The sequence below is a fragment of the Pteronotus mesoamericanus genome, unplaced genomic scaffold (genome assembly GCF_021234165.1).
Source record: "Pteronotus mesoamericanus isolate MK-2021 breed Mesoamerican mustached bat unplaced genomic scaffold, CSHL_Meso_final contig_1230, whole genome shotgun sequence".
NCBI lineage: Eukaryota > Metazoa > Chordata > Mammalia > Chiroptera > Mormoopidae > Pteronotus > Pteronotus mesoamericanus.
In genome coordinates, this window is record NW_026555050.1 from 46854 (window position 1) to 73521 (window position 26668).

General features: G+C 33.0%; 1 protein-coding gene across 3 annotated transcripts in view; it reads left to right on the plus strand.

Annotated features, from left to right (window-relative positions):
* Positions 1–26668, plus strand: part of RAB3GAP1 (RAB3 GTPase activating protein catalytic subunit 1) — a 105586-nt gene that overhangs the window by 35500 nt on the left and 43418 nt on the right. For all 3 annotated transcript variants that reach the window (XM_054587758.1, XM_054587743.1, XM_054587751.1), the window contains 10 exons: positions 5702–5821; positions 6692–6857; positions 11493–11592; positions 14451–14532; positions 18250–18318; positions 19671–19744; positions 22098–22190; positions 22901–23070; positions 24813–24899; positions 25840–26012. In XM_054587758.1, coding sequence (XP_054443733.1) covers positions 5702–5821; positions 6692–6857; positions 11493–11592; positions 14451–14532; positions 18250–18318; positions 19671–19744; positions 22098–22190; positions 22901–23070; positions 24813–24899; positions 25840–26012 — 1134 coding nt within the window. The remainder of the gene's footprint in view (positions 1–5701; positions 5822–6691; positions 6858–11492; positions 11593–14450; positions 14533–18249; positions 18319–19670; positions 19745–22097; positions 22191–22900; positions 23071–24812; positions 24900–25839; positions 26013–26668) is intronic.

The following is a 26668-nucleotide window of genomic DNA, read 5'->3' on the forward strand; positions in this document are numbered from 1 at the left end:
AGGAGAACTAGTTAAAGGGAATTTATATACTGCTTTCAAATTATTCTCTTGGTGTGAGTTGATCTTTTGATTTTTTTTAATTAAAGAATTTGTAGGAATGAGGAAAGTGAAAACATCTGTGTTTGTTTCTTTTTTCTTCATTTCATTGTGATTACTATAGCAAGCAGACTATGTAGCACATGAAAAAATAGAATTATTGCAAGTGAAAATAAACTGGATATTGTTTCATAAATACTGTTACTATAGTGTGATGTTTGAAAAACTTAAACCGTTGAAACCACTATTTGGTTAGTCAAAAAGTCTGTTATGTTTTTTTTTTCCATAAAATAAAAGACACATTTTTTCATTTTCAACAAAAACTTTATTGGTTTGGATATTTTGCATATGTTGGCTATCTCCTGCTATTGGCTTCTAGTTGGGTAGAGGCCAGGGATGCTGCTAAACGTCTTCCAATGCATAAGACAGCCCCCCGGCAAAGAATTATTTTGCCAAAATGTCAATAGTACCAAGAAACTTTGCAAACCACTTTTGACATATTTGATGAGTCACAACAGTGTCTCCATACACAGCACAAATCTTCCTGTGTTTCAGTTGTGTTTTTACTGGATGGAACTAGAGAGCGTTATGCTAAGCAAAATAAGCCAGGGGGCAAAAGACAAATACCATATGATCTCACCTATAAGCGTAACCTAACCAACAATGCAAAGATACAAGGAAAGTAAGACCAACAACAGTGAAAGAAAAAGAAAAACCAACAGAGACAAGAGGGAAGGAGGGAGGGGTGGGTGGGGGAAAAGGAAGGAAATGGGCAAGTCAAGGAACTTATAGCAGGGACACATGGACAAAACCAAAGTGGGGAAAGATTGAGGGAGGAAGAGGGGAGAAGGGGCAGGGGAAAGTGGTAGGGGGAAGGCAGAGACAAGTGTATTTGGAAAAATAATTAATTTAAAAAAAACAAAAAAAATAAAGGTGAAATAACATTGTCATATAAACAAAAACTGAGAGAATTTATTGCAGGCATACCTGCCTTATAGGCAGTATCAAAGAGAAACATGATTGGATCTACAGGAAGGGATGGAGATTATTGGAAATGCTGTAGTAAATACAAAAGATGTATTCTTTTAATTAAAAAGATAAGATTACTTAAACAATAATTATACTCTGTTGTTGGGCTTCTAACATATGTGACATGTAATATATGTGGCAATATTGCACAAAGGAAGAGAGGAGGAAATAGAATTATTGTATAAAATTTGCTCAATTTTATTAGAATTAAGCTGAATAGATTATAAATGAAAGGTACCGGCAGCCATTCCAAGGATAGCTGGGGGATAAAAATTGAACAAAGCAGTTGTTTATCGAACACTCCCATTTTTATCAGGTATTTTTGTAGATGCTAGATATTTAAATATGTCCATAAAATTTTTTTTCATTATTTATAACCACCATTTTTGGTGATCCAGTATTTCCTGCATATTTTTTTTATATTATTTAAACAGGCTCTTAATATATTTTTTCTAAAGTAATACATGTAAAAGTCATAAAATGGCAGCAAAATATGGTTTTATGCTTTTCCTATGCAAGATTATTGACAGATTTATCAAATATTTGTTAATTATTTGCTGCTGCTTTCAGTTTTTATAGGGGCAGTAAAGAAAAGAATGCATCTGAAAGTGAAATAAACGAAAATGAATGATTGTCCTACTTTTCTCATTTGGAGAAGGTGATGCTAAGGCACATTTATATTTAAATATAATATATATATAATCTGTTAGAAAAAATAGTTCCATTATTAAAAATTGCCATGGTGGGATTTTCATTTGTATTGATACATCTGAACTTCTAATAAGTGGCTAGATTAGAAATTGTAGGAAAAACAGTATAAAGATTTATTACGAAACTCATTATCTTACATCAGTCTCCCTTCAGTTTTCCCATTCTCTCCTCTCCATCCCTTCCATTTTCTATACATGCACAAAGAAAGCTAACACATCTCATGCTTATTAATTTTGGACAACCAAGCTGCAAATCACAAAAATATGAGTATATGAGTTATATATATAGTTTTGTGGTATTGATTTGCAGTTTTTTCATAAATGGGATTTCATTGTACATATTGTCCTGATAAACATATATATTTTTCTCAGCATTTTATGACAGCCTTTATGTCAGTAAATTCAGGTATACTTTGTTTTAATTCCATAGTTTAGGGAAGTACTGTTATTATTTACTCATTTCGCTATTGAAGGATATTTATATTATGTTTAGTTTTTCACAATTAAACTATTATAATGAACATCATTCTACATATATCTATGCATTTGTCTGAATGTTTTTGTAGCATAGATATAATTAGTTAAAAGTTTGTGAATTTTAAATATTGATATATTCTGCCTTTGAAAATGTTTTGAAAGTTTATACCTCTTGCCAACACTGAATCTCATCAGTATTTATAATTTTTGCCAATTTGATAGGTTAACAGTGAAATCTTGTTTTAATATTTATTTTCCTAATCACTATCGATTAATAGGATTATTAGCCATTGTATTTATTCCTTAATATATATTAGTTTTTCTTCTTTATTATGTTTAACTTTTTTGCCATTATAAAACATACTTAAAAATGTACAATTTTAACCATTTTGAAGTATAAAATTTAGTGACATAAAATACATGCACATTTTTGTGCATACGTCACTATTCTCCATCTCCAGAACTGTATCATCATCCCATATTGAAACTTTGTACCTATTAAACAATAATTCCTCCTCCCTCCACCCCGCCCCCCCAGGCCCTAACCTCCTTTTTACTTTCTTTCTCTGTGAGTTTGACTACTCTTTGAACCTCATATAAGTGGAATCATACAATATTTATTCTTCATACAATATTTATTCTTCTGTGACTGGCTTATTTTGCTTAGCATAATATCTTCAAGGTTCATCTCTATTGTAGCATGTATCATAATTTTTTTCTTTCTTAGGGCCGAATAATATATCATTACATGTATAAAATATATACCATATTTTGTTTATCCATTTATCTATTAGTAAACATTTAGGTTGTTTACACCTTTTGGCTCTTATGGATAATGCTGGTATGAATGGGTATTCAGATATGTTTTTGAGTCCCTGCTTTTAATTGCTTTGAGTATATACCTAGATGTGAAATTGTTGGTCATTCTCTGCTTAAATTTTTTAAGAATCACTGTGCTATTTTCCATAGCAGCTATACTGTTTTACATTTCCACCAGTTATACTGAAGGGTTCTGATATCTCTATCCTTGCTAACACTTGTTTTCCATTTTGTTTTGAGTTTTATAATAGCCATTCTAATTGGTGTGAGGTGGTGTGTCATTATGGTTTTGATTTACATTTCCCTAATAATTAGTTAGGTTTACTGCATTTTTTCATGTGCATAGTTGCCACTTGTAAATCATTGGAGTGATGCCTGTTCAAGGCTTTTGTCCACTTTTTATCTGATTGCTTGTTTTTTGTTGTTTATTTTTGCTCACTTTTAAAGCCCCCATTTAATGTTTGTTTACTTGATGAAGACATGTCAAGGATCAAGTAGGTCTAATATGGAAAGTAAATCAATGACTTACATTGATCCTTCAAAGATAGTAATAATAGGAAAAGTACATTAGAATTCAGAGAAGAGAACATATTTAACTGGAATGATAGGATAGTATTTGAAGTAAATCCTCAAAAAAGAGATCCATCAGAATCTGGACATTCAGTGATGGCAGTAAAGTGTGTGTGGGGGTGGGGGTGCATTTCAGGATGAGGAAACAAAGCCAGAGGATAGAATTTTATTGTACATCAATAGAAAGCAGTTTAGTGTGGCTGATTTGTTGTTAATGGCAATATACACTGACACAATCTGTGTATGTGTGGAGAGGAAGGAGATAGTTTCACATCAGCTATCAATGTTAAAGATGCAGATAACCTTTTTATGCAGCAACTTATAGGAATTTATCCCCTATATAGAAACAGACAATCACAATGTTGTTGTAATAGCATAAAACCGGAAGCAAAGTACTGATGAGTAGGGGATAAAGTATACAAAATATATATATAGTATAATCTTATGTGAGAATAGGGCTGGTACATAAATAAAATATTTCTGGAAGCACAACCAAGAAATTGTGGACAGTGGTTTCATTCTAGTGCTGGGGTGGCATGGGGAAATGTTCTCTTGTTTTCTTCATGTCAAAGACATTTAAAAAAGAAAAAGAAAACTGTCTTTAAAGACCTTTAGAACTTAAAATTTACAGCTCTGGGCTCCTTCCAGTATTTGATGCTGCTTCTGTTGGCAGTGAAAATGGCACCAAGTGTTAGACCAGTGGAGTCAGACTTGACCTTGGTTCAGCAACCTTGGTACTTGAGTTCTGGCTAAAGGAAGAATTAAGAGCCAAGATTCAAACTGTAAGAGAAGGTTTATTTAGAAAGTCACAGAAGTAGAAGAGGTGAGCAGTAGAATAGAAGAAATGGGCTCAGGAAACAAGTTACAGAGGCAAAAGAAGGGCCGTTGTTGGAGCTTAGGAGAGAGAAAAGTAAAGGTGCAGTGCACATGGGTGAGAAAAAGGGGAGGGAGAGCAGATGGGTCCTTTGCTCTAAGGGCTTTTGAGGGGAGGTTTTAGGGGCACCGCAGGGAGGATCTCAATAGAATATTCATCAGCTTTCCAGGTGTATCCCTTCAGGGTCCTGGTCTCTATTGATTAGTTGGTTCCAGAGCCCTGATGTCAGCCATGGCATCACTTGTCTGGTTTTGCTGCTTTTCTGGGCCTGGAGCTGAAACACAACTGAGGCCTGCCTCTTGTCCCTAGGGCTTAATGCTTCAGGGGGTGATCGTGCAGGGGCCACGCATGAGAGCGACAGGAGGCTACTCTTTGGCTATTTGTTCCTCCTCCAAAGGGGTCTGTTGCATGACTAGTGAAATGCCAGGGGAGGAGAGGTCAGGGAGGATCCAAACCACATGATCAGCAATGTGAAAGGCCAGGGGTTCCAAACTGCATGAGCAGCTCTATGCTAGGGGAGGAAAGGTTACCCTGGGGGCGAAGTCCTTATTTTTGCCTATTGCCAGGTATGTGGGGCTTTCTGCCATGGTGACCTGTACCTCTGTACCTTGCCTGTCATTCTTGTTCTGCTCCTGTCTATCTAACTGCCTACCACACTTCTACATAAATAATTTTGATTTATAGGAAGTGGAGGTGCGTTGAGAAGATGAAATAAATATTTGTTATCTAAACAAACAGCATTAAATATATAGCATGGCTGATACTATTTTCCTGCCATTTAGGCAGTCTTTCAAACTTTCCCTTTCCACATTAGTAGACTTAACGTTATCAGTTAATTAAAGAAAAATTTCAGTGCTAACTTTCATTTTTTATCTCTATAATTAAACTTTTAAAGCAAAACTGTTACTTAATGTTATTAACTTTGCGATTTCAGCAAATTGCTTCTAATTTATAAATAATAGAGAGGAACTAGTAGTTGAATGATGGAAATGTTTCACTAAATGAAGGAAATTCAGATTGTACGATCAGTTGCCATTTAAAAATCAAGAAAAGAAACACCTGTACCTCAAACCTGACTTACTCAGTTTCCTTCAGGGAAATGTTTTCATGTTTTTCAGGTAATGTATTTTTGTATTCTGAAGTTCCCGCCTGATAATGGCAGTGATTTTTTTTTTTTTTTTTTAAGGTATGGACTGCGAGAATTTGTGGTGATCGCCCCTGCTGCAAACAGTGATGCTGTTCTCAGTGAATCTAAGTGCAATCTTCTTCTGAGTTCTGTGTCTATTGCTTTAGGAAACACTGGCTGGTAGGAGGACATTTTGAAAAACTTAGATAAGTAGTTAAAAACTATTTTTCATTATTTTTTATTAAGAAAATGGTTACCAAATGTTAGGTTTTTCTTTGTAATTCGGATTACTACTTGTACATTGTTATACTATTGGAATATGTATAATTATTAACTCAACAAAACCTTTAGGGAGCAGCATTTGTAAAGGGAAGCTTACTGAAACATTCAATGAATATTTGAAATAAAGAGTACTATTTTTGTTTGTTACAAAATCTCTTTTTAAAACTTGACTACATCACTGCCTTGTTTGACCTCAGCTGGGAACACACTGAGCAGGTGACTCAAATTTTTTGATGCTCTGTACACGTCTGCAAATGCCTGAAAGTGCTACAAGTATTGGATTTGGGGGTAACGGATAAATTTTGGCAAGTAGGCTAATTTGCACATAAAGAAATCTGTGAATAATGAGGACCAACTATATCTTCAAATGATAAAAAATATTTCACCGTGAATGTTGGTTTAATTTGTATTAATATCTGTGAATCAAGTTCATGTAGCATCACAAGCTTATCACTTTGGAAAGGCTAATATGACATGATTGCTTTTATTGAAGAAAATTTCATTTTCCTTTTTTTCTTTTTTTACACTTTCAACCATTTTAAAACATTTTCCTGGGTACAAAATGCCACTAATTTCTTCAATTTACTAGTGTAAGGAGAAAAGAGAGTAAGAGCATCTTTATTATAAATATATCTGTGAAGTGCTCTGTGTTTAGTGCTTTTAAATATTTGAGATTAGTATAATGTAACAGTGGAAAATTTTGAGATTTAGGAGATTTTCAATGTTTAATGAACTTACAGTCTATTCCTATTTAATTATGTCCTACAGCCAGGTGCCACTCTTTGTGCAAATTCATCACAAATGGCGAAGAATGTATGTGGGAGAATGTCAGGGTCCTGGTGTCAGAACTGATTTTGAAATGGTTCATCTTCGAAAAGTGCCAAATCAGTACACTCATTTATCAGGTCTGCTAGATATCTTCAAATCAAAGATTGTAAGTTGGCATTGATATTTTCAGTCTTTTCTAGGATCCAGATAAAAGTAGCAACTTGGTAATTTAATTATTTAGAAATACTTCCCTACAATATTGATAATGTAGTTACTAAGAAAAAAGATGTAATTGACTGTATAAATTACTATCTGTTTAAAGAAACAGAGTAGCCAATTAGATTTTTAGTGTACCAGTGCTAAAGAATAATTAATTAAACTGATTTTGTTTGTTTGGTTTGTTAACATTTATCTACCATGCTATCTCTTTCTACTTTTCTTCTAATAGTAATATAGTAAGTCTTCAAATAATGTTGTTTCATGTAATGTGATATCATTGTTTCCTTATAATGTTGTTGAGGGAAAAAAGATCAATACCTGGTTGGGGCCCCTGTCCGTAGAGTTCGTACCTTCTCCCCATACCTGTATGATTTTCTTCAGGGGCTCTGGTTTCCTCCAACATCCCAAAGATGTGCGTGTGAGGTGAACTGCCACGCCTCTGCGGTCCCAGTCTGAGTGAGTGTGAGTGTGTGTGAGTGGCCCAGTGATGAAAGAGTGTCCTATCTGGAGTTGATTCTCACCTTGTGCCCTGAACTACTGCAGTGGATTTTGGCCACCTGCTATTGTGAACTGGAATGAGCAAGTTGGAAAATAATTCTCTTGTTTTTATTCATCTTTCTTAAATGTATGTGTGGCTCACATTTATTTCAATATTTAATATTAGAAGTGTTTTAGGTCTTTATTTAGAAATCTGCTGGTGTTTTTGTGACCAGGAATATGCTGTAGAAACTTAACTCTTGTTGACATCCGTTAGTCTATGGTAAAATTGTTTTTGTTTTATGTTGTTTCATTTAAAGTTGCAGTTTCCAGGAACCTATCAACAACATTAGGTGAGGACTTAATATATTGCCAATATCCCCAGATAAGTGGGCTTTAGACAGTTGCTCGTTTGTGGCTTTAACTGTGAGCCTTTGACATCTGAAATCTTTGGATTCTGAATTACCTTCCTTTCTTTCTCTTTCTTTTATTTTGAGAGAGAGAGAAACATTGATTTGTCATTCCCTGACGAGAGATCAAACCCACAACCTTGGCCTGTAAGGATAACGCTCTAACCAACTGAGCTACACACCCAGGGCTGAATTGCCTTTGTTTTTTTCAAATCTTCATTTGATTTGATTTTTACGATAAATCTGTTTTATGATCCATGACTGAGAGCAGCAAGGCTAAATAGGATGTGTTCAATATATCCTTGGTGTTCTACAAAACCACTATCACAGAGCTATAGAGGACTTATCCATGCTACTCTGGGAGAAAAATAGAATTAGGGTTTAAATTGAGGACCTTTTAGAAAAGGGAGCAAAACCAGGTAAGTGTTGGAGTGGATCCTCTACTTAAAGAGACATTCCTCTTAAGTGTGTAAGTTGCCACCCATCTCACTGAAGTGATTAAACTTGATTAACAAAGTGATACCAGGTATCTCCTGGTATAGATACATTGAATAAGATATATTATCACCTGTGTTGCATTCCTGCCAGAAATGTTTAACATAAATCAAAACATAAGGGAACACCTGCATATTTCCAAAATGAGCCATATTTTGGAAAGTAACTGGCCTAGACTCTTCAAAAACCTCAGTATCATTATAGACAAAACAAAGAACAGGAACTATTTAGATTAAAGGAGATTAAAGTGACATAATAGCTAAATGAAATATATCCTTCATTGGATCCTTGTTTTATGATTGTGTAGGATAATATCCTTGTTTATAGGAATTACATGATAAAGTATTTAGGGGTAAATTGTCATGATTCCTAGAGCTTACATTCAAAAGTGTCACCCCCAAAATTTATTTTTTATATGAGACATACCCATGTATCAAAATGTTAACTATTAGTGAACTTGGTAAAAGTCGTGAGTGTTCACTATACTAGCTTTACAGTCTTTCTGACGGTTTGCAGATTTTAAAAAGAAGAAAATTATAGAAAAATGCTGAAATTTCTTTTTTAATAGTTGCTGTTTGTTCGAAAGATATTTAGGATTAGAACTTAATTTTTTAAAAATGATTTCAGTTGAGGACCTAAATAGTGTAGTGGTAGGATTGCCACTAACCCTTTGACATCTTAAAAAAAAGTAATGCATGTACCAGGTTAAGAAATTTAAGTAAAATAAAAGCTTCCTTTTATTCTTCAGTCCCTCTTCTCAAAATAACTGCTAGCAGTTTCTTGTGATTATCTTCATTAAAAAGAAATCATAGAAGCATAATATATTTTAGAGCACTCCATCTCTATATATGTAATTTTTTTCCAAAAACTTTCTGGGCTTTGAAATGCATTAAGTAACAGCTTAATTCTACATGTGGTATTTTGAGAAATTTTTGTAAAATGCAACTCTGTGTTTATTTCTATTGCATTGCTTTTCTTTTGTTCTCACCAGAAGTTTTCAATTATATTTAATTTTTCTAGTTCAAATTTCTGGTGAGGTAAAAATATTAACTTCATTCCTTCTTCCTAAAAAAAAAAAAAAAAAAAAAAAAATGAAAGGACATTATTTCATGGATCTTTTATGATGCACCTCTGTGTAGCTCATCTCTTTGTTACTGAAACTGGGGATGACCTTGTTCCGTGGTGCCTGACTTAGATTATGACTATATTCTACTTGCACTTAAAAACAGTATTCCTAATCAGTTTATCACATTATCTGTCAGAGCTTTCACAAAACTCACTCATCTAGATATGCAGTACCTCTCAAAATTGATTTGATTAAGAGCTGAGCTTAAAATTATTGAGAGTTTGTGTGGGTACTTTAAAAGTTTTAGCACATAGCTAAAGCCTACCCAATATTTGATTCTCCTGAACTATCTTTTTAAAAATTACTCTCTAACATCTGCCTGACGTGTCCCAGGACTCCCATCCTTCAATGGCAGTTTATATCATTTTCACATAGATCTAATTAGAAAAGACTTCCTTTTGGGTGGGAGCAGTTCTGCCCTCTGGAGTCACATAAAATTTTAAGTTTAAATCCTTTTCTGCTATAATCTTCTAAATATTTGAAAACTCTCGCACCCTCGTCTTTTCCTTTTCTGTTTAGACATTCTTTGTTTTATTCCAATGTTCTTTATATTTCGTGATTTTATATTTTGATTATTGATTTAGATATTTGTCTCTTTTAAAACCACATTTTTTTCATGTTTTGGAGAAAAATTTTTTGGAGGCTCATTATGAGTATTTAACATTTTAAACTTTCCCATTTTTTTTCTAGTGGTTTTAGTTTTGTGGTTGCTTCCTACCTATGGAATGTTTCAGAACCACATCTTAAAATGGTGTTTGGAGCCTCTTGTTCTGTGATGGTATTGGGGTATTGTACTCATATAGCTAGTCAGGAATTATTGGATTGCTTGTTCAGATCATGAGAATGGGTTTTCTCCCTTACACAGTAACTCTTCCCAATCGCATTGCTTCCAACAAAGCCACTGTACCAAGCAGGAGTGCCCTGCCCCAGTGTCTTTCTTAAACAGAGTCTTGTAGTGTCCTCATTCTCTGGGTGCAGTACTTTAGGTCTGAAACAGTGCAGCCTCCAATCCAAGGCTGTCATCCATCAACTGCCTTGTTCTGTACCTAAAACTCAGCAGGCATGTGCCTTGAGCCCGATTTATCAATTTGGGTTTTCTGTGCCTTTTCTAGGGCTCACAAAGATACGTATGTGATGTTTGATTTTAGCTATTTCTTTTTGGTTTTCTCTTTCTATATTTATCTACATTGCTGTCTGACTGGAGCAGAGGTTATATGTCAAAGCAACCTTGTTACAGTTTCTAGACCATTTGTGCCTTTTTATGTGTGAACTCTCATTTGATATCTGGACCTAACTAAAAAGATGATTATCATGACCAAACAGAATCTTACCTTGCTTGTCTAGGATACAGCAGCCCATAACTGAATTATCTCTTTTGGCCACCACCTTATATTGTGACTTTAGGTTGAGTTTGTATTCAGTTAATGCTATTACTGAGCTAAATGTCTCATTCCTCCTGACCAGTATCTACAACACCTGGAATCTGGTTAGATGTGCAGAATACTATTGAATCTACATTTTCACAAACTCCCTATGTTTCCTATGTACTTTTATGTCCTATTCCACTTTAATGTAGCATTAACTATTATTAAGGGACGCTGAGATCATAGGATGTTTGGATGATACTAATTTTTAATGAATTAAAGATAAACCTAAATTTTTTGTTAACTAATTCATTAATATAAACTATTTTACATGAATCACCATTTATTTTAGTCTAAAATTTTGGTTCAGTATTCAAGACTGTCTTTAATTTGAATTTATTTTCACTTAAAAGAAAGAGAAGACATCAATCATCTCCCCAAACCTACTGTTACACTTTATAATAGTTTTCCCTTATATAAAAAATGAATCACAGGTTTTTCATATTTAATATGGCTGAAAAAAATAAGAAATTATACTTGTGTAATTAAAATTGTATATTATGAAATAGTATTTTGCGTAATAGAATTTAGTATCTTGTTTCCAGGTATTAAACAGTTTTATTATAATGTAATTTTGGTCTCTGGTATTGTTTTTAAAGACACCTTTTTTTTTAAAGCCCCACCATATTGCCTTTGCATTTATTTCCTAGGGATGTCCTTTAACTCCATTGCCTCCAGTTAGTATTACCATTCGATTTACCTATGTACTGCAGGATTGGCAGCAGTATTTTTGGCCTCAGCAACCTCCAGGTAAGATCATTTAAAACTATACTTAACTTACTGGCTATAAATAGAAAAGAAAATATATTCAGAAATTAAATTTATTTAACAGTGTGTTTCAGGTATTTTATATTTGAAATATTTGTAATTCATTCTAAGTGTAATATGGTTGATTTCATTGCATTTCTCATTTTTTTTCTCTTAAGAAAAGTTCTCTAGGTTGTTCTAGAGACAGTATTACTCTATATTTGACAGTCTGTCTTTGAAAGCTAACATTATTTATAAAGCAGCCCCTGCTGTGGAACATCATGTGCTGTAAATTAGTATGTAGCGAATGATTGAAATGTCTGTTTTTAGAATACTGTTAGAGAAGCTATCATAAGCTGAGGATAGACATGCAGAGAACTTTATAGAGTTTGAAAAAGAGTTTCCTAACCAGAAAAGAAACAAAATGTTTATATATACATACACTTAGGATGGGAAGACCTGTAGAATATTTTAGTTTAACTTGCAGTTGATAAAAATGTAATTAAAATCAATTTACCTGGTCCACATGGCTCAGCTGGTTGGAGCATTGTCCTCTAGGCCAAAAGGCTGAGGGTTCAATTTCTGGTCAGTTCATTTAAAAAAAAAAAAAATCAATTTACCAGTTTGGCCATTACTATACTGATTCATTCAACAATCATTAATTATTGGTTTATAATAGGCCAGACTGTACTAGGGAAACAAATATAAACAAGACATCACATAAGTTCTAGAAAATCTCAGCCTGGTAGACATAGAGCCTAATTAAGTGAGGTTTAGGTTCCTGGGCATTTCTCTCGCTTCTAAGTATAATTATAATCAAGTACATCTAATAAGGAATTAAATACAAACATAAATTATTACAAGGATTTTACTAGCCTGAAAATACTTTTCATTCTCCCTCGAAGAGAAATAAATTAGTATAATTTTTATTCCAAGTAGTTGGTTATTTATTGGATTGAAAATAATAAATTGGTAGTCTTGGGATGATATTAAAGTTAATGTATTACATCCTTATCTTTTGGTAGTTATATATACTACTACTCTTTTACTTTATGTACGACTGAATAATTTGAAATTCTAATGTACCATAAAGTAACCGCATCTAAACTGCAGCAAAAGGAAATAAAAACTAAGCTGACACTTATGTTAGACAAAAACTCAAATGTTTGTTTTGGTGATTTTATAGTATTTATTTATTTTATTGTTGACACCATTACACATGTCCCCCATTGTCTCCCCATTGACTCTCCGCCCAGCCCAAACCCAGCCTTCACCACATTCTTGTCTGTGTCCATGGGCTATGCATGTATGTTCTTTGACTAACATCTTCCATTCCTTCCACATCCCTCCCCTCGGAGATCTGTCAGTCTGTTCCATGTATCCATGCCTCTGGTTTTAGTTTGTTCATCAGTTTTGTTTTGGTAATTTTAGTTCTCAGACAACAATACCCACTAAGCAGTTTATAGCCAGCTTCTTACCTTCCTTTTCCTGTTTTCAAAGGCTACTATAATATTAGTCAGCTTTAAAGATTTCCAATGATGTTTCCCTAGTCTTCTGGTGATTTTAGAAGAAGCAAAAGAGACAAAATCTTAGCATTGTAATTCCAATTGCCAGTAAGGCCTTTGTTAACATTCTATTGCCAAATTTTTTTTGAATGGAGATAAAAATATTAACCTTTTTCTTCAGTGGGTTGAAGGCCATATACATTTTTAATATTTTCTCCTATGCTGCAGATACTGTGCTTGGTATTTTCTATATTGTTTTGTGTAATTCTCATTTACATATGAGACACTATTATTTTTCTTAGAGAACATAAGGAACTGAATTGAGGTCACATGGCCACCAAGTGTTAAAGTTCTCATTCAAACACCAAACTCTAAATCCCACAATCCTTTCATTTCACAATGTTACTTCTCAACTTTTACTTCAGTGAAAACATTGGACAGTTATAGTCAAGTCATCATTTTTAATTTACAAAAGCTTCTAAATTTTGAACCTCTTAAAAATTGACATCTTGTAATAAAGCTAGTAATTGTGATCTTTATTATTGTAAGCATTCTTTAGTTGGAAAAATGGAATGAATTGACTTGAGAAAATTTACTGAATCAGTAATTGAACCATATATAATGACTAATTTTAATAATTTAGTTAGGGTGCAGATAACTGTCAAAAACGATTTTAGTAAATCCGGGGAGTTCAAAACTCAGTAGTAGGCTTTAATTTTAGGAATTCCCAGGGTAGTGTGAATAATTAAAAACAACCATCTGTATTATTGCAGGTAGAAATAAATCCTTTGATGTGTTTTAGAAGTGTTTATTACTTCTTCAAGAGGGATGGAACTAAGGGAAGTGATTTACCCTCTTAAATTCTCTAATCTCAGGTACCATTTGTAATGGAAAGGAAATTCTTCAATGAACTTTAAATATTTCCATGTACTATGAACTGAAATTAATTTTATTAATGAGGATTAATTTGTTATTCAGAAACTATTGACAGCAAAACTGATGACTGTAGGTTGGTGCTTAAATTTTTTAATACTTGGATAATCTTTCTTTTAGATGGTATTAATCACATTCTTAGGAAATGCAAAAAAACTTTACAGGATAACATTCTCTCACGAAATATTTAAGAAGGTTAAAATTAGAATGCATGAGTTAAATTAAACACTGAATAAATAGGAATTAAGTGTGTTCTTTTACTACAACTTTCTTGGAGGAAGTCTTTAGTACCTGGTTGCTTGCTCTCCAACTTGCTATTTGTGCTCTTGATGTAGGCACTTCTAAATCTATAATCTTCCAAAGGGCTAACTTAACTAATTCTTTTTTCTCTGTTTTTGTGCTCAATAATGGAAAAATATTTAGATATAGATGCCCTTGTAGGAGGAGAAGTTGGAGGCCTGGAGTTTGGCAAGTTACCATTTGGTGCCTGTGAAGATCCTATTAGGTGAGAATTTCAATCTCTCATTTGAATCATGGGACTTCACTTTAAACATTATATTGATATTGATTTTACTGTGCTTTATAATAATATAGCCTCCTGGAATGAATACAGTACTGGATAACAGACCTATGACTAATAATCTGTCCATCTTTGACGTTTTTTTCCTCTGTAACTTGAGTAATAAAAGAGGCTTGAAAATAATATATAGAATGTATATAATACATTATTCCTTATAGAAGTGATTCTTGGTCAGCTTTTTGGGAAACATTTGAAATATTGAAAACACAGAGAATGTTATATATAATAAACTTTCATGTATCTATAACCCAGAATTAACAGTTGTTTACATTCTTCCTGACCACTTTTTCAAAATGTATAAATTAAGACTTAAATTTAAAACTTAAGGCATAAGGGTGACCTCTTAGGTTATCCACCTGCTTTTCTAGAAGAGCTACTGAAGTTTAATAAAAAGTTGTTTCACAAGAAAATGTGAACCAGTAACAAAATATTTGGAAAATATAAACAATGGTGATTTAGAAATAATCTTATTTGTTAAAGTATTTGGTTAATTAAAAAATATATACACATGCATACATACATACTTAATACTCTCACATAGAGGTAGTAATAATAATAGTTATAACTTAAAATTACTTAAGAGAGAAGATAAAGTTAGCATCTTTTGTAATACTTATTTATCATATGAGCCAGGCAGTATGCTAAGTAAGGAGGATACAGAAGTAAATAAAAGAGCACCTGCTTGGCATTTACAGTCTAGTTGAAGGAAATAGACTTAAAATAATCACCTAAATAAACATACAAGTTGTGGGATAATTTCAAGGAAAAGTACAGGATATGATGACAGTAAAATGAGCTGCTTTAGATTGGGATACCATCAGGAAAGTGTTCTCAAAGGAAGTGATATTTAACTTTAGTCTCAATTAGGGGAGGACTTATCCAGGCAAAGAGTTAGAGAATGACCATTCCATGTGGAAGGAAGAGCCTACCCAAAGAGCCTTGATTCAGGAAAGAGTTTGGCTTGTTTTGAGGGGGGAAGTACAGATGGCCAGCATGGCTAGAATATAGTGAACAAGAGGGAAGTGTATATGGTAACTTATAGACTTATTGCCTTCCACTTGGTTCATTCATCTGATTTTGCTTAGGGAAAATTTTAGAGAGAAAGAATAAAATTGACATGATAGTAGAAATTTGAAGTAATTAATTATTAAATATTTCTTCCTAATTTTATATGTGATGAGGAGTCAGCAGAGAAACAAATAATTGAGGATGTGTGCAAAAATTAATTGGGAGTAAGATGGCCCATATTGTAGACCATTTAAATCAAATAGTGATTAGCAAATGTTGTAGGCACTATGCTTTTGAAAAGGAATCTTTGGCAGTGGAAGAGGAAATGAAGAGGCTTTTTTTAGTGTCATCTCTTGTCGGAGAAATTGTCATGTAGTTAGAGGGAGAGGAGAGTACACAGTCATAAAAACTTAGGAACTGAATCTTAGGTTAATAAGAGCTTATAGTTTTAAATGCTAATTGTCTCTTATGTCCTCTAATATCACATACTGTTTATGGTCATTTTTAAACTTTTAAAAATTAGTTTTATTATGAAAGAAATAGTTCATGTTCAGTGGAGTAAATTTAGAAAACATTTAAAAAAAAACAGAAATCCTGTGTTTACTAATCAGGTTTTTAGTTGCAAATAGTAGTAGTCAACTCTAATTCATGCAAAACAAAATCAATCTATTGGAAAGATATTTGGTAACTTAAAGGTTTAATTAGTGCCATTATAGGACTAGGCTTGGAAAGTAGGCTTGAGCCAATGGTGACTAGTTGTTCAGTTCATATTTGAAGTTACACTGCATTGTTGTGGAGAGCTAGCCTTGTTCCCCCAGTGAATTCTAAACTGCTTGTGGACCCAGAGTCTCAGCCTGGAGTTGCCAATTAGTTGAGTACCATTAAGGATAAAAAAATAATGTATTTGGCTCTTTTGGCTCCTGTAGTCTCTAAACATAAGAAATGAATTTAGAATTTAGACAGGGAAAAAAATTCACTAAATTCATAATCCCACTACTCATGGGTGATTGCCTATTACAGCTTGATATATGTGCTTTCAGTCATTTCTTCCTGCATGTGAATTTGGTGTATATATGTATGTGCACCAAGGGTCTGCAAGACTACCCTCAGGCTGGTGATTTGTTAGGAGGACTCACAGAGCTCAGTGGTTGTGCTTGTGGCTATGATTTATTGCAGCAAAAGAATACAATGCAAAAATCAAAGGAAGAAGGCACATAGGGTGAGGTCCAAAGCAAGTAGGCACAAGTTTCCCAATGTAGTCACACAGGACACACTTAATTCTCCCAGCAATGACTTGTGTCATGTGTGAAAGGCTGTCTACCAGGGAAGCTCATTAGGCACTCAGTGCTTGAGGTTTTTATCCAGGGCTGGTCATGTTGGCACCCTCTGCCTAAAATGTATCAAAAACAAAGCAGGTATTCAGCCTAGACTATATTGTTCGCACAAGTAGTTTAGGCACAGTGATCCACTCCTCAGGGAATGGTATGAACCCCTCTGAAATCCATTTTCCTAGATGCCAAGCCAAGGACCAGCCTTCCAAGTCGTCCTTTCTAAATACCAGGCCTGTTATGTTAACTATTGTTTTGCACAATATGTTTGTGTATTTTGTAAGTGTATGTCATCCTCTGTATTTTTTGTGGCTTGCCCCTTTTTTTTATATTATAATTTTACATGAACACTTTTTGAAACTTAATATTCATTTATTGTAAGAGGTCAGCGACCTATGACCTGTGAACTAAATCTGGCCAGTAGCCTGTTTTTGTATAGCCAGTGAGCGAAGAATGGTTTTTACATCTTAAATAGTTTTAAAAGAAAAAATAACCAAGAATATAACAGACACTACATGGCTCACAAAACCTAAAATATTTTCTCTTTAGTTTTTTGTAGAAAACCTTTGCCAACCCTCACTTACACCATTTTATCAAAATTGACATGTTTTCATGTATCATGAAATTCACCATTTAAAAGTGTACAATTTAGCAGTTTTTAGTATTTATAGAGTTGTGCAACCATCATCACTAAATCCAGAAAACTTTTATTACCCCAAAAATAAACACTTCACCTCTTAGCTGTCATCTCTCCTAATCTCCCCAGGCTCTCCAGCTATAGGCAAACACTACTTTACTTTCTATTTATATGGATTTGCCTATTTGGGACATTTCACATAAATTGCAGTATCTGATACCTTCCCTTTTGTGTCTGGCTTGTTTCACTTTGCATTCCATTTCTGAGATTCATCTATATTGTAGCATGAATCAGTACTTCATTGTTTTTGTGGCTGTATAATATGCCATTGTTTATATATATCACATTTCATTTATCCATTCATCAGCTGATAGACATTTGGGTTATTTACACTTTTTGGCTATTATGTATAGAACTTTTTAAAAAGTCTGTAAAGACATTTACTTCATATGGATGTGCTACCATTTGCTAAACTAGTTTCCATTTTTATTGTATTATAAGTAATACCATTTTTAACATACTTGCATGTATAATAGGATACATTTCTAGAAATAGAATTGCTGGGTTTGAGGATATATATATATAGACACATACATTAACACAGAAACACATACACAATTAAAGCTTTTGGATATATTTTATGTTTTGTTTATTTTTGTTTATTTTTAGTGAACTCCACTTAGCAACTACATGGCCTCACCTGACTGAAGGTATCATTGTGGATAATGATGTTTATTCGTAAGTATGTTAATATCAGTACATTGAGACTCAAACATTTTAGTAGAATAAATTAGCTGTCAAGTGGTTAGTAGTTTTCCTTTTTATTATATCATCAGTTCCTGATAAAGTTGATTTTTCTATTTTTAAAGATCACTTTTTAAACTGATTAATATGTATTACAGAAATGTTTTAAGCTGCTGACTTAGGGGATGTGATCCTTAGTTCAGATATAATGAACAGTCTGAATCTGTCTTGGTTTTAGCAAAGATGTCTCTAATCAGTTTGGGATTTGGTGTATAATTCTGTTGAACTTTTCTTACCTACTTAGAAGTACTTCACTGGAGTGCTTTGGAAAGATGACTGTCATCAGAATGTGTGTGAATAATTTATCATTAAATGTCATAAATAACATGCATGTCATATACTCCTTAGCAATGGAAACAACTTGAAAATTATAACAAGCATTATCTGGGAAGAATATAGAGAAAGAGGAATATACTTTTAGTATCTTTTCATTCTTGATGCAGAACAGTGAGAAATAGGATACTTTTTTTCATAATTAAAACAAATATGTTGTATTTGCTGCTGATGAAAGTAACATGAGCTTTCTTAATCAGATAATTATCATGGGTAAAAAGAAGAAAGACTGCCTACAATGCCATTGCTTAAAAAACAGCCAGTTATCATTTTCAGGTGTATCCTTTTTTAGTAATTGAGTAATAATTGATATATAACATTATACTAGTTTCAGGTGTATAACAATGATTTGATATTTGAATGAGGGTATATCTTTTTAAAATTTAAATTTATATATTAATTTGCTTTATTCAATTAATTACTTCATATCTCTTATGCCAGTAAATGTAGATCCCTGTTGGCATTTTTTAAATTGCTGCATAGTATTTCATTGAGGGGATGCATGATAATCTACGTAATTGAGAAAATAGGGCACTTATGATCTTGGGCAAATTTTTATAGTTTTTTAAATTAATAGGGCTCTAAAAAACATGTTGTTTAAGATGATTATGCATACTTCTTCCTTTTTTATAATTCCTAAAGTAAAATTATTTCATTAGATTATCAATGGACATTGTCCATTCAGAATCATTTTCAATGTCCTTTTAAAATTGTTTTATATTTTGTTTTTTCCTTTTGTCCTTTTTTGTCAAAAACACTTTGATTTCTTAAGATTTTTTAAAAAATTATCCAAATGGCCTTATCTATTAGAAAAATAATAAGTTAAAGGGAGGCAAAATGGATAGCTTGTCCTTCTATAAAATGTTTTTATTACACTGACTTTTGATAAATTCATAAGTATTACAGATTATTATAATTAAGATCTATCTTATGTTTATTGTTTTATGTTTTAGTGATTTGGATCCTATTCAAGCTCCCCATTGGTCTGTTAGAGTTCGAAAAGCTGATAATCCTCAGTGTTTACTCGGTAAGATATATTATCTTCCTTTCCTAAAATACCATCAGTCTTTCTGTCATCCAAATCAGTACACTGAATATATTCTTCATACTTCATTTTATCTATCAAAAAAGACTTTTTTATTTTAATATTTTACATTTGTGACCTCCTCAATTAACACCATTAAAAAAATATCTTTGCCCACAGCAGTGAATAGGACTAGAAGGATTTCTTTTTCTGTATTTTAGTTTTAGTTTTAACTAAAATTTTAATTTCTGTATTTCAGAATTCTCTGATATTTTCTCATGATCTGAGTTTTATTTGTAAAGTGTTTTTATGTCACTTCCTTTATTCCTCCTATTGCATAGTCTGCATCTTCATTCTAGTTATTGGAGCCCTTTTTGCCTTTTGCAATCCCCATGGACTTGTGTGTATGATGGTGAGAACACTGATTTTTACAATCTGTAAGAGTCCTTCTGTAGAGTTGTATCATATATGCAAACCTGTTTTCTATTAGAGGAAAAGAGGTATAATAATCTTGTCACCTTATAGGGTTATTTGAAGAATCAAGTGAAATAACAAATATACTTTGACAAATATTAACTGCTATATAGATAGTATTATTGTATTGCATGTCTGGAATTATCTTTTCCTTCTCATTTTTGTAGATTTGTCTCTTTCATGAAGTCTTCTGAACCCATCCTCAATGTGTCTGTCTTTTTCTCTTTAATATGTATTTAGTACACATGAAAATATTTTCTCTTTTTGTGTTCATCCATGCCATCTTCATTTCATATAATCTGATATATTACCATTCATCTGAAAGACTTACTAAATATTTATTGATGACAATTATGATGCATTTCTCTAAAGTGTTATTTTCTTGGGCTCTATCATTCATCATATGCTATTCACCAAATGCTAATTGGGACTTGCCATTTGTGCTAACTACACAGTGAATACAAAGATACATAAAATTCCTGCTATTGGTGAATTTGTCTTGGGGTGTTGGGGAGATAGCAGAGGGTAGATACCAAGAATTTTAGAGTTGGATAGACCTTGTTTCACATCCTAGATCCACCAGTTTGAGCAAGTGTTTTAATTTTTCCAGGTCTTAGGAGAATAGAGATAGTAATAGTATATATTTCCTAGGGTTAATGAGAGAAAAAAGATTATGCATGTGTGTACATATCACATTTAACTCACTGCCTATCTTATAGTAAATGCTCAATAGTTTCTTCTACAAAGATGCAAGGAAAATAAGACCAGCAACACTGAAAGGAAAAGAAACCAACAGAGACAAGAGGGAAGGAAGGAGTGGGGGGCAGGGGAAAAGGAAGGGAAGGAGAAAGTCAAGGAACATATAGCAAGGACTCATGGACAAAACCAAAGGGGAAGGATTTGGCGGGGAGAGGGCAAGGGAAAGTGGTGGGGAGAAAGCAGAGACAAATGTATTTGAAATAAATAAATAAATAACTTGCAAAATTGTTCTTTATCATCCCTTATCCACTGACTTCTATGATAATTGCAGAGGACCTTAGAATTGGAAGTACCATATTTTGTTGTGTATAATGCACACACCCATTTTTTGTGCACGTTATACACAGGATTATTATACCCATGATATGTAATCATTATACCCATGTATAACATCCATCCTTATTTTTCCCTCAAAAATTTAGGCAAAAAAATGCACATTATACATGACAAAATACGGGATTCTCACAGTTGTTCCATGTTCTCACCTTACCTCTTTGACTTTATATGTTTATATGACTAGATTTTAAGATTATATACTCATATATAATAAACTATAGTTACATCGTTTGTATGCCTAGATTATAGGATTTTCCTACTTTTCCTGAAGAAGTCCAGAAAATGTTTTAGGTTTATCAGTTCTAATTAGTGAATTCTAAAACTTAGATGTACTCAATACATTGTATTGTCATAATTTTGGACTGATGGTTCTTGTTAAGCTTTAATTTCTCTGTATAGACATCTCATTGTAGCTCTTTAGGAGACACCAAATCTTTTTTTCCCTTTCTTGTAATAATAACACAAAGAGTGCCATAAAAACACAGCTAAAGCTGAAATAAGTTCATCCTATATAATTTCTTAATCCTTTAGAAACATATCTTTAGAATTTCTTTTTAATTTTTATTTTTTAATGGATTCAACATTTTACTATCCTGACACATGAAGAGAAAGGAAGAGCCAGCTTCCTTTGAAATAGGGTTAATTTTTGTCAGAGGTGGAAATACTGAATGGTTTTTTTGTTCCTATATGTTTGTTAATAGCTTTGTGAAAATATATGTACTTTAATTTATAGGACTGATTTCTTTCATTTAAGTGTCAAAAATTAGATACATTTTTTTCTCTGTAGGTGATTTTGTCACTGAATTTTTTAAAGTTTGCCGTCGAAAGGAGTCAACTGATGAGATTCTTGGACGATCCACATTTGAGGAAGAAGGGAAAGGTAACCTGCTCTTTTTCAAGTTATTTTCAAATGTGTAATCCTTTTTAGGGGGATGTTTTCTAGCAACTATTTATCCATTTTCTTATTTGAATTAAGTTGGAGAAGCAAGTATTGATGAACCAGATAGTTACCATTTCTCTCCAGGCCATACCATATACCCTGAGCTTAAAACATTAAGTGCATTTAGTAAGCTCTTTCCACCAAAAATTTTGAAAAGCAGTGCTTTAGAGGTTTATTTTTGAAGTTACTTGGGGAGAAATAATTTGTGTTACACTTTTGTCAATCATACATGCATATAAAGCTGAACATGTGTATTAATATTTTATAATTCTGAGACCATGTAACACTAGTGAAAGGAGTGACTCAAATATTCTTTACAACCTTGGCTGTTGTGGCTCAGTTGGTTGGAGCATTGTCCCATAAACAGAATGTTCAATTCCCTGTTAGGACACATGCCTTACGTTGCGGGTTTGGTCCCTGGTGGGGGCATGGGCAAGAGGCAACTGATCAATGTTTCTCTCTTGCATCGATGTTTCTCTCTTGCATCGATGTTTCTCTCTCTCTCTCCCTCCCTTCCTCTCTCTAAAATCAATGGGCATGTCCTCAAGTGAAGATAAAAAAAAAATTTCAATACAGTCTTTAGTTTACTTATCACAGTAATCCACTAAGTTTGGTGATATAATTTGTATTAATTTCTATTTTTCTTATAGAAGTTACTGACATAACTCATGCTTTGTCAAAGTTGACAGAGCCAGCACCAGTTCCAATTCATAAATTATCAGTTTCAAATATGGTACATACTGCAAAGAAGAAAATACGAAAACACAGAGGTCTAGAAGAGTCACCACTGAATAATGATGTCCTCAATACCATTCTCTTGGTAACTAATAGTGTCCTTCTATGTTTATATGCATAAGCATTTATTCATTATCTGTTCAGTCCTTTCTATGCGGCAGGCACTGGGTTGGGAATACAAAATGAGTAAAACAAAGTTTCCACATTCAGAACAATAGCATATCGCAGGTGAGAAATCTGGCAGAAGGACTGTGAGAACACAGCAGGGGGCGCATCTGTCTCTGTGTGGGCAGTTGAAATCAGGGAAAGCTTCATAATGAGGGACACTTGAGCTACATCTTGAAGAAGAAGAGGGCTGTAAAAGCAGAGGAATAACAGAGGTCTTAAGAGTGTGTTGAATAGTTTGGTATATCCTATGGTACTTCCCAGTAAGTGGCCAGAGACCAGGCTGAAGAGATAGCAGGTAACCTGCCATTGTGAGGTGCTAGACTTTCTCATGCAGTTTCATACCATTTTAAGCAAGTCAATGTGACCAGAATTGTGTTTTTGAAAAATTTCTTTCACAGGAGTCCAGAGAAAGCTTTATATTTTATAGTGAGTACTGAAAGGGGCTAAGGTGTCTTCTACTATACTGTGGTAGAACAGGCCCAGCCTGGGAGCCTGACTTACTTTGAAAAGCCACTTAACTTCAGTTTCCTTATCTACAAGTTAGGCTGATAAAACCTTGTGAGACCGTTAGGAGGATTAAAGAAATTTCTGTTACACTGCCTAGCATATAATAGACCTTTGATAAATGGTCTTCTTACTATAAATAGATATTCTTACTATAGTTGTAGTTATAATCATTCTCTGGCATGTGCACTAAGGTAGTCTTGGGGAAAAACCTTCAAGAGTAGTGCAATGAAAAGAATACTGGTCTTGGAAATTTGATATTAATCTGAGCTCTGTCATTAATCTGAACAATACTCTTAACCAGATTTCAGCTTTTATGTCTTAAGACATGGGTAGTGATATTTAGTTCACATTGTAACATGGAAATAGGATATTGTTTGTAAATGTGCCTAGTAGTGGGGGTTCACATAAAATATGTGGCAAGGTATGCATAGTAAAAGGAATTACAAGTCAGCAGTACCACAAAGCACTTAGAGAAACAAGGATGAAAGGACTGAAAATAAATTTGTGTAGAGAAGAACCCTTCTTAAGAATGTATCCTTAGAGATTTTATCCCAGTTATATAGCTTGTCATTTAGGCTGAATTTTTCTTTTTTAACCACTACTACACACATAAACAGAGACCACGAGGAAGAGATAACCCTGGTCATTTCAGGTTTAGACTGCTTCCTACTTTCTAGAGGTGTCTCATAAAATGAAGTGATGTGTCTTAAATATCATACTTTTATTATTTCACATATGAAAATTTATGGAATAATATAACTACTGAGTCTCATGAATATACGTGTGTTTTAAATTTTTCTTTTATAGCTTTGTCTTTTTAATAATATTAATACTTTCTGAAAACTTTAACAACCTTGGATGAGCCTGAAATCATAGTGAAGAAGTTTTGGTTTTTCATTCTGTTTAAGTTTACAGATTCAGGTATTTACTATTAAGAAAAGCCTCTGATTTCTAAAATTGGCTAGTTACTAAAACTCCGTATTTTCAAAAAAAATAGAAAAAGCTTCAGATAATGTAGAACCAGCTGGCCAGTACAAATAAGAGCATTTTCATTGTTTTAATAGCAAAATCATTAAAAAGTCAAACAGTGCCTATATGAGTAACAAAAATAAACAAATTAGGCTGAAAATGTGGTTATTTTCTCTCTCTAAGTACTTATTCCCTGATGCTGCTTCTGAGAAACCATTAGATGGAACTTCTTCAGCAGATAATAATCCTTCATCAGAGAGTGAAGAATATGTAAGTTGATTAAGTTGACCTGAAATTCGGTGATTAAAATGCATTATATTTCTAAGAGTTTGCTGTATTTCTAGTTTAGTAGCATAAGGATCTTTTTATTTTAAAAATCACTTTAAGAAAGAAAACTTGAGTGCAGAGACAAGTGTATTTGAAAAAAATAAATTAAAAAAAGAAAAAGAAAACTTGAGTGGAGATCATGGCCTCCACTTAGAAAATGACCTGCTATAGAACACTGGCATAATTTGAGTAGCAAGAACTTTTCTGATAACAATGAAAAAAAGAAAAAAACAACCCATAAAATATATTGTGCGTGATTGTGGAAGTTCCCTCATTTTAAACTTTTCATAAATCATAAAATTTATGTTTTGCAACAGGTTCTGTCTTATATTTCAAACTAGAGAGTGAGTGCAAAACTCTTTAATGAAGTAAAATTTTAATGTTTTCCTTATCCATATCTTTGGTAAATTGAGAAATGAGAATTTAAATGACAGGTATAGAGGTATATCAATCTGTTACAGTAGTTATTGTTAAGTAGTAGATTTCATGAAGTGAGGATCAAAGCAAAGATTTACATTTTCAGTTTGTACAGTTCTGAGTTTATTTTATATCTTTGTTTTGACAAGTGTGTACTATTTTTAATTAAAAGGTTTTTTAAAGCAACACATAAAATTTGGAATACATCTTAAAGATTCCACAGAAGTGAAACTTATAACTTTAGCCTCATCAAACTATAGCTTCACTTTTTTGATCCCTGTAGAAATCTTGAAGACATGGAACTGCCTAAGAATAATTTAGTCTGTAATGCATTAGACATTGATAAAAGTTAGTTTGGGTAGGATAGATTAATTTTAGTATTAAAATCTCCACCCACACACTTTTTTATTATATGTATAAATATGTCATTAACAAGTTTTGCTCTGTTTCTATTTTGTTAAATTAGAATCTCTACAATCAGTTTAAATCTGCACCATCTGACAGTTTAACATACAAATTGGCTTTGTGTCTTTGTATGATCAACTTTTATCATGGAGGATTGAAAGGAGTGGCACACCTCTGGCAGGAATTTGTTCTTGAAATGCGTTTCAGATGGGAAAACAACTTTCTGATTCCGGGGTAATAATTTCAATTTCCATTTGTATAGATTAGATTTTTGTTTGTTGGCAGAATTTAACTTTTGGACCATTAATTCTCTTCTAAAAAATCTGCCCTAAGAAAATAGTAAGAAACTTTGGAAATGATTTATGTTCAGAGATATTCACTGCAACAAATTTATAAGGGGGAAACAAAGGTGAAACAACCTAAGTGTCAGAAATAAAAAAATGGTTAAGTAAATTATGATATATCTCTACAGTGGAAATTATGATATATCTCTACAGTAGCAAGTTTTTTCCCCAAGAGTCTCTAGTAACATTGAAAATGATCCTAATACTTGTAGTAAAGTAGAATATAGTACTGCATATATTGAGCACTTTCAATTATGTACAGAAAAATAATTGGAAAGAAGTATAGCTAAATGTCAATGGCAATTTTTCCAGGTGTGAAATTGTATTTTTATTTTGTTCTTTATACATTTGTGTATTTTCTAAATTTTATGTCGTGAACATATATTTTTATAGTTGGAGGGAAAAACATCTTTAGAGTTTGTAAGTTTAGATATTAAACATTACCTGTGATTTTTTTTGGGGGGGGGGTGGTATAGTATATATTGACATTTCACTTAATCACATAGGAGAGTTTAGTTAGCATACATGTTAATACTACATAGGTTA